This window comes from Scomber scombrus, chromosome 1, assembly GCF_963691925.1.
Source record: "Scomber scombrus chromosome 1, fScoSco1.1, whole genome shotgun sequence".
Lineage (NCBI taxonomy): Eukaryota > Metazoa > Chordata > Actinopteri > Scombriformes > Scombridae > Scomber > Scomber scombrus.
The window spans coordinates 17,774,380-17,783,793 of record NC_084970.1 but is presented as its reverse complement, the minus strand read 5'-3'; the positions used below and the strand labels follow the sequence as shown (position 1 = coordinate 17,783,793).

The window sequence follows — 9,414 nt, the reverse complement described above, 5'->3', positions numbered from 1 at the left end:
GCAGCTTATATTCTCATAACAGACAAATGTCAAACCCATAACTTAACTGAGCAAATCATTTTTAAATGATTAATCCATCCATCCATTTTATGCTGCTTATCTGGGTCTAGGTAATTATATCGCTAGGAATTATATAAAGCATGGAAGTACTGAAAGAAATGTGATACTGATAATAAATCATGTCATCTTGCCTGGTGCTCCATCATACTCTCATACTTAAGCTGGCATAATCATGAAATGGGTATTGAATTATGTGTGGTTTTAAAAAGGTTGGCTGCCAGGCTCTCGGTTAAGGAGTTTGACCCCTCCTGTGTGCACTTTTGGTGTGTTGCTCACATGACCCAATGTTCTCATTTAGGTCAGGTGATGACACCTGAGCCAGCTCTATTTGCTGAGAGAAGACTGATGCAGTTGGAAGCTCTGAATCATAAGTAAAATGACCATTGAGCTTGAATTAACAATATATTGTTCCCAAAGGAACAAGAATGGATCATAGCCAAGTGTTAATATGCTATACAACTATAAGCATGCAATTCTTTCCACTGGGATTGGGATAAGTGTTTTCATCAAAATAGTCAAAGAAGGCTACAACAAAACAAAATGTTTCTTTTTCAAATGTATTTGTTTCCCTTTACGACAGAAAGTTGTGTTGAGGGTCTGAGTTTTGGGTAAGGTTAAGGTAGCTGACAGGAAAATTACCAGAAGACTAGTTAGTGTTTTGAGAGATGTAAAACATAAACCGCCTTGTGAAAGTACTGTGTCTTTATTTGAAGCAACTCACTCTATCCATCACAATATATGGATCAATCTTTGACAGATAGTAAAATTGTAAGGCACCCCAAGGTGTGCTTTGAGACAATATGGGAAAGAGAAACATGAATAGTGAAATACACATTCTGTACATGGGGAAAAAACATACTGTGGATACACAAGACAAAAAACTCACACAAACCTGTCAAAATTGTTGTAATTTGTAATAAATAATGGAGGAAATATGACTAGGCGTTACAAGCCTGATTTAGTTCAAAATGTACAGACTTCAAACACGTTGAGGTGGGAATTTGGACACAGTGCCTAAAACGGAAACCAAACGTTTGAAACAATTTTTCTATTCAGTAATAAAAAGCTTTTTTTTTTTTTTTTAATCTCAGGTGTCACACTGAAAAGAATCTAATACAAATTCAAATAAATAAATCAATAAATAAAGACCCCTGTCTTAAAGGATCAATGTGATTAATGCTCAGCAGATCTAAGTGATTTGCATTCAGTGATTCTCTACAGTAGCCACATTACACAGGTCCTTCTCAAACGTCATACCAAACAGACGACATAGTAAGAAGTGAATGTAGGGAAAAGTCCCAACAGCTTCTATTTATACCTAATGAACACGCCAAAATACCTGTGAGAACATGGCACTTTTTAATTTTGTGACTGAATCACTGTTGTGTAGCTAATTATATATCTGGCAAGTTTGGAAAAGATCAGATGCACTAGGATTTAATTTCAAAGGTGTTATTTTTCATGGGCATAAGTGGAAATGTGCCATTTTTGTGGAAAATTTGGAAAATGCTTCATCAAACCATGAATTACTTCATGCTAACTGCAATGGCCTCAAATAAATCTGACAGATTGAGAAGTGTTAATCAATCATCTGCTCACACCTATTAACCTTAGTAAAACAGAATATATTCAATTATCTGACATGCCTTGGATAATTTACAACAAAAAAAACTACTTAATCTGAGAATGTCAATTGGAAAGGTAAACATTCAAGTGACAATAGTGTTTACACATTTTGGTTTTGAAATTATATATACATATGTTGTATAACTAAAGAGTGTCGGGGTGCCTCTGGAGCAAAGAAAACCACATGGCACTGCACATCCAAACAGTTATCTCAAATAAATAGAAAAATAAACTGCAACATTTCTAGCAATACTTACAATGATGGTACAAAACCTACCCTGAAATACCAAGGTATCGTGACAGGCAGCACATTCATATTTACAGTATCTTACATGCAATTAGTTACACAAAACAGCATTGTCTATATTATCTCTATCTTCTGTACTGCATGTGTACAACTGCAAAAATTGACAAATATCTTCTGAGTATTACAAAAACAGTTTTCACAGACCTACATTTTTTTGTTGTTGTTTTGGTAAAACAAAATAGATCCCTAAATATAATACACGCCAAAATATAAAACTCCTTGAAACCTTGAATCATCACATGCAGATAAGGACAACATCGACTCCAGATACACGACAGCTGCATTTCCACAATATTGATAACTGACAATTAGTGCAGTCGCATTTTACTTGAGGACAAAGCAAGAATCATCTCTTCTGTGTGTTTTAAAAACAATACACAAATGACTGTCAAGAAATACCAACATGATCATATGATTTTTTCGCCCCTTCTTTTCTAAAAACAAATCACATTTTGAAAAAATAATGATCTGCGGTGATAAATGTGTTATGTCCAACATTTTGAAAATGACATACCGCAATACTGCATGTACGGCTACAACGTAGTCAAAACTAAATGATGAAATCCATTGCTAATCCTTCCATGTGATATGAGCCGCTACTTTATTTAATCATCTGAAGTCATTTTGTACTTAGTCCAAAATGCTACTTGATTAAAAATGGACAGCATTCACATGAGACCTCAATTTACTCTTATTTTTCTGATTTGCAAAAACTACTAGGTTTATTCCAAAGTGAAAGAAGTCTCCACTGAAAGAAAAATCCTGACTTCTGAGATTTTATGTGTATAAATAAAACTCTAAAAATTAACCTCTTGCCATATCTGTTTTGTTGCAGGTTGAAATAACTAAAGACATATGGATGTTTACAGAATGAAGATATTTCATGAATATCATCAGACCATTTTAATCCTGTTATTGGTGATTATGTACTTAAGTGAGATGATGAAGATGATGAAGATGTTGCTGAACAACAAGATGTTTATTCTATGTAATATTGACTTTTGCATTATGAACAATGACGTGTGTGATGCAGTTACAATGACAAGTGTCAGTTTTTGACATGACATTTTATGTTAACTGATGAGATAACATGCTTTGAGCAGACAACCGCTTTGATTTGCTAACATTTATGAGCAGTTTTCTAACAGTTTTCTTCAGTCAAAACAGAGAGAATGGAATGTGCATCTTAAAAGGAGGAAGAAACCATGTCCTCATGCAAACTTTGGTTTACACTTCAGCTCAAAACAATAAGCAACTAAAAGGAAATCCTGAAAAATGCATCTTATATACAGAAAGCAACTCTTTGACACACTTTAAATAAATATATATTAATATATATTATCATAACTTTATCATGTGCTATCAGACATACATTGATTTCATACATCCTGATGATTAAGTCTCACATTTGTACAGAAACACTCTGTACCTCCCTCGAGAACCTCCTTCAGTGTTTATTTCAGCAATGCACATTTGGCCCTTTTCTCTTAAACTTCTTAAACAGAGAATAAACATCTGGACGGTTATGGGTCCAATAAAAAAGTTGCTTTACAAAAGATGATCATGAAGGAATTGTTGGTAGAGAAGAAAGCAAACTCAACTCCAGGTTGCCCTCTGCTGATGGATTCAAACAAATGCCCTCAATGCAACTTCCTTCAGTTTGAGATAACGGTGGATGATCACTTCTCATACGCTTTGTTATGCAGATAACTGAAGAGTGCCTCTAACCCTTTGGTTGAACACCACAGCTGCTTCAGCATCTGACACTCCTTCTCATTCACATCCTCTAGAACAGACAGGATGATGCTCCTCACCAGGCATTTGGACTCTTCTAAAACCTTTTAAACACAGACAGAAAGGGGAGAGGGTCACTTGGTTATATTCAAGAAAATGTTTAACTTCTGGCTCTCGTAGCTCAGGGCTTACCACTGCATTGCAGGATGCCATTTCCCTTACACGTAGCATCACTTCTTGGTTAAATGTGGTTGGCCAAAAGACCTGTGACACCAGACCTCGACTGCATGCTTCTTGAGCTGTGAGTTTTCTCCCACAGAACAGCATCTCGTTGGCCTGCCATTTGGTACAGAAAAAAGGAACAATTAAGAACGTTTTTTTCACACTGTGTCACCAATCTGAAGATCTGAAAGCAAAAGATTATAAGAGAAATCCGATTAGATTAAGTAAGCTTTTGCCAAAAGCCTTGTTATTCCTGGGACCCACCAGAGCTACACCCAGGATCTGGGGGAAGGTGTAAGAGGAGCAGCCAGATGGGGTGAGATGGAGGGCTGCACATGGAGTTTGGAACCAGGCCCTCTCACTGGCCCACACCACATCACACAGGGGCAGGATGGAGGCCCCTAAGCCCAGAGCAGGCCCATTTATTGCCACCACGATAGGTTTCTTGAAGTGGATAAATGCCAACACAAAGTCCCTAGAAGAGTTACAAAGCTATTAGTACTTACTCTGTCAAGTCAAATGGCAAGTGGAAAGAGAGTTATGTTTATATTGGAGAGTTTCCTTCTTACCGTACAGCATCTGCTATGCGGCTGCTCTCTTTTCTGCGGTCAGTGGATAGACGCCCTATCAGGTAGGACGGCTCCAGGCCGCTGCAGAAAACAGTCCCCACAGAGCTGAGCAATAATAATTTACTATCATCAGCAGCTGCATTACCCAGAGCTCGACACACTTCCTTCATGATCTAAAAAGAAAGACAATATGTGTATTATAAACCTACCTGACACATGAAGAAGCACTGAATAACAAAGAGATAAAATAAAGATATTCAATTATGTCTGATTTTTTTCATTGTTTACATACAGAAATAATGACTGAACTTCCCATTCCTGAAATGGTGATAGTTTATGGAGACTGAAAAGTGCAAATACAATACAAATGGTTCAACTAATGCACCTCAAAGCCAGAGCCAGTTAAGAGACATTAATTGAGGGGCCACGGATATTCAGTGTATTTTAGTCCCACGTATTTCTTCAGTCTTTTTGCAAATGCTTCTTGTTTGACAATATATCCTATTTTATCATGGCAACAATAACACATTTAACAAAATGTAGTCAAACCACATTCCATTACAAATAGTGGCATTTATTAAATGGTATTATAAATAGTAAAAAGTAATGATGAATGCGTTGTTAATAGTATTCACTGGCTGACATTCTAGTAACTGTTTCAAGTGACTTTAAAGCAAGCATGCTCCCTAGGAATGACAACTTCCTTCAAAAAAGTCATTTCTTCTGCTGAATTTAAAAAATGAAAGGCAATGCTGTTTTTCAGTGAAAACAGTAAGATTTTGTTGAGAGGATTTTGTTAAGTAGTTAAAGTTACACTCTGAGCAGTGGCAGAGTCCAAGTTAAATGTTTACATGACAAATTTCTGCCTAGCTTGTTTTCTTGATAACCTTCCTGCCAGCGGCAACTAACATGACTGTAAGTTGACAGCTGGTACTCTTATTGGCTGTAGTCTGGGATAAATAACAACATCAAAGAAAAGTTGTGGGTGAATACTTTGACAAACTGTGAGAGTGACAAGGAAGGAGTCCACGCAAGAGCATACTTAAATATTATTTATTAAACTAAAGTAAGCAAAAGTATTATTTATTAAAACTAAAGCTAACAAAACAAGGTGTTTAGAGCACAAAAGTACAAAACTGTACAAAGATGATGCAGGGTGGATGTCAGCAGAAGGAAGGGAAAGAGTGATTCCATGGGCAAGCTTTAATGGCTTGGCAGGGTCGATGAACCATAGTACACTAACAACCCTCTGCTCTCAGCCAACAGAAGGCAGTCTCTGAGACAGTGGGAAGGCATCACACCAATACTCTTAAGATAAAAGGTTCCACCTTGACATCTGAAACAATGCAAAGTTGTTAAAGTCAGTTGGTTTTGGTTACATTTCCTCAATTCAGAATGAACAATTCTTCCCCATAATCTCAGAATGGCAATCACATACATCCTTATCAATGAATGACCAAATACCGTAACCTTGGATCCTGAGGAGCACTTCTAAGGGTGAATACACAAACCCATCAAAACAGAGAGTGTGTAAATTGGCAAGTAAATAGCCATGACAACACTCTTTCATAGCTGTATGGCTTTTCCTGCACCTTTGAGATGAATTTCCAAATGGTATAAGACAGTGAGGTAAACAAAGTAGTTAGGAATGCCGTCAGGATGGAATGAGGTTCAACCCCTGACCCAAAGTACACAAAAATGTTGAGGTCAGAATGAGTACCAAAGCTTATCAGAAGTGTCCAACAAAGTGGTCTGCGGCTAGACAAAGTAAACAAACCTCCAATCCTCCATTTAAGACAACAGCTTCCTCACTGCCAGACTGCCGTCCTCACCTACCATACTAAAACTGTATCACCTGCCTAGCTTTATAGGCTAGGCAGAAACTATCTCTGGTATGTGACAAGGTGGGAGTCAACACAAGAGTATACTTAAAACAAATATTTATTAAAATTAAAGTGCAAAAGCAAAAGAAGATTATTATCATCACTTCATAATTCAGCTTCTTCCTTGACATATTATTACTGTCACCACAACTACTTTGCCTCCAGCTAAATTCGTGACATCACAGTGACGTAGGCCATGAAAGGGTCTATAAGTCATAAGTGAATTATAAGTTGATTTTATTGGGAATCTATCTAACTGGAAGGTCTCACATATTTTCCATCCATCAAGTTTCTTTATCATTAATCTCCTTCCTCGCTAGGGGAAGCTGTAGCCTATCTCAGCTGACATTGGACGAGAGGCGGGTATACCCTGGGCAGATCGCCAGTCAATCACAGGGTTAACATATAGTATAGAGACAGACAACCATTCACACTCATTCAATTCATACCAATTAACTTAACTGGATATTTTTAGTAGTCTGAGGGAGGAAGCCAGAGCCCCTGTTGAGAACATGAAACTCCACACAGAAAGTCCCCTGGTGGGTTCAAACCCACAGCCCTCCTACGGTGTTTTTAAAACCAAGAAGGTCTAAAGGGCCTTTTTCAGTTAGCATTCTTCACAGATTTCAAATGCATTTTGATTTCATAAGACTTTTATTATTGGGTTGGGGGTTTTTTTGCACGTAAGTGTAAGTGTAATTTTTGCATCCATAAACTGAAATGCAACATAGAAAGTACATGTGGACACTGCTTTTTTAGCTCCGAAGACCAGAGCCATCACTAGTGTTATACTACTATCACAAATCAGAATGCCTTCAATGAAAAAGATTTGGACTTTTTTTTAATGAATTAGTTCTTTATTGAGACAAATAGACAATATGATATACCACAGATCAGGATCTACGTAATTTCCAAATAGATTCCCTAAAAAGTCATAAATGTGTCTTTTTCACTCATATGTTATCACCGATAATTTCAGGAGTCTTATAGTTAGGGTATTGCTTGATAAAATGATAAGAAAAACAAATGGTGTTCAAAAACACTTGTTTGGCAGTATACTCAGAAGCAGAAAGTTAATAATTTGTGAGGCCTGAAATGTGTCAGAAAATGTACCAGTTCATGATTTGGGGGACTTCCTCACTTAAAGCAAGCATTGAGTGTTTTGGATGACAAATGTACAGGGATGTTTTTAAAGGTGTTTCAGCTAAAGCCATTCAGTGAGCACATCCATAGACTCTCTTGTTCCTTCAGCTTCAAAGACCTAGAGACAGGGAAGGAGATATCAGAGCCGTTTGATAAGCCCACAGCTTACGGGCTTACTGTCACACATGAAAGTACACACACATGTGTACACACAGTTTAGGCCACTTCAGTGTCTGTGAAGTACAGAGTGCTGTGCACATGACACCGTATCAAAGCCAGAACCGCCCCCTGTGGAAGATCTGAGATGAAGTCTGCAGCCTGAGTGAAGGAAAATCTAGTTTTCTTTTTGAACCAGAGGTGGATGATTGTGATACATGTCGTTATCTGTCACTAACCTCACTAATACATTCATGATCGATGATGACATTACAGACTGAAAATGTTTTATAAGTTAAGAATGAACTAATTCCTATACATTTACAATCTGGTGATGTCTGATCTGATGACGTGCTTAGATTAATTATTCAATATCTTGCTTTCTTTCCAAGACTTTGGTGAGAAAATAGATGCCATTCTCACATCTGTATGCTAAATATGAAGCTATCAACAGCAGCAAGTAAGCTAAGCTTAGCATAAAGACTAAAAACAAGTGGTCTGGCTCTGTCCAAAGGATTGAAATAGTACAGTAAAGGGGGAGTGGTATCAATCTTCTCATGTACTTCTTGGCAAGGCATATTTCCCAAAATGTCAAACTATTCCTTTAAATGCTTCAGTACTAATGAATTACAAATATAACCCTGAATGAAATATGGTCTTTTCAGTTTATTTGTGCCGAGTCAATATCGGTAATATATATAGTAATGAGTCAATGTAAATCAAAAGCAAGAGTTGTATTAACTGTGATTTTTATCATTTGCTAAATTTAAAGAGTGTTGATGGATAATCCCAAAAGACATTTGTCATTTTGACAGTTTAACATATAATGGCTGGCCCTGTAATGTGGTACAGTAAATCTCAAATAACAACTTTACAAAATTAAACTGAAAGTTATAAAATGGCACAGCAGTCCATAAAAGGGACTAAAAAGGAGCAGGCTGGCAAACATTTATAATTGCAGTTCCGGAAAGCTTTTGCTGGACTGTGCAAGCTACTGAATACATCTGTAGAAATTATCAATGGACCAGCTTGATGCTGATTGAAGTGTGGCAATGAGCAACAAATCACCAGATTGAAGGTGATTGAAATATGGAAATGAGCAACCAATCACAGGCTCATACATCCCTGCAGGCAGCCAAGACTAAAGTGGATCATCACAGTGCAAGAAGCTACAGCATCAGGGCAGAGAGCCATGTAACTAAATTCAGTACAGCAGATGCACATGTTCCACACTTATTAAACATCATTTTTAATCTTTCTAGCATATTGTGACAGGGGCAACAGTTTACTCATGAACACATTCCTCTGAAAAACAGAGCTGTATCGTTAGGTCCAATATTGTCAAATATCAAAGAAAATATGACAAATTATAAACTCCCACACATTCCCACATCCCTGTCAGCATAGTGATGTATGATAGATTCCAACACAACTCTTGCATTAGGATGCAGCCGCCAGGTGCTGATTTTGTGGGAGGGGGATTTGATTGACATGAGTTCACAGGTGATCGACAAATTGCTGAGGAGACTGTGAGCAAACATTTGAAAACCCTGTGAACCCTGCTTGGCTCAGGTTATGTGCACTAAATATCTGTAGGGTAGACTCAGCTAGTATATCATCATACCTAATCAAAAGTACTTTTCAAAATATAACAAAACATACTATTTATGAAGAAATGGCAAGACAGCAATTTATTAAAAATCTACAAAACTGA

General features: G+C 37.2%; 1 protein-coding gene across 1 annotated transcript in view; it reads right to left on the bottom strand.

Annotated features, from left to right (window-relative positions):
- Positions 1-777: 777 nt before the first annotated feature.
- Positions 778-9,414, bottom strand: part of LOC133983018 (chromodomain Y-like protein 2) — a 28,613-nt gene continuing 19,976 nt past the window's right edge. The window contains exons 4-7 of the mRNA XM_062421933.1: positions 4,519-4,691; positions 4,214-4,424; positions 3,920-4,063; positions 778-3,831 (exon numbers count right to left, since the gene is read on the bottom strand). Coding sequence (XP_062277917.1) covers positions 3,673-3,831; positions 3,920-4,063; positions 4,214-4,424; positions 4,519-4,691 — 687 coding nt within the window. The 3' untranslated portion in view covers positions 778-3,672. The remainder of the gene's footprint in view (positions 3,832-3,919; positions 4,064-4,213; positions 4,425-4,518; positions 4,692-9,414) is intronic.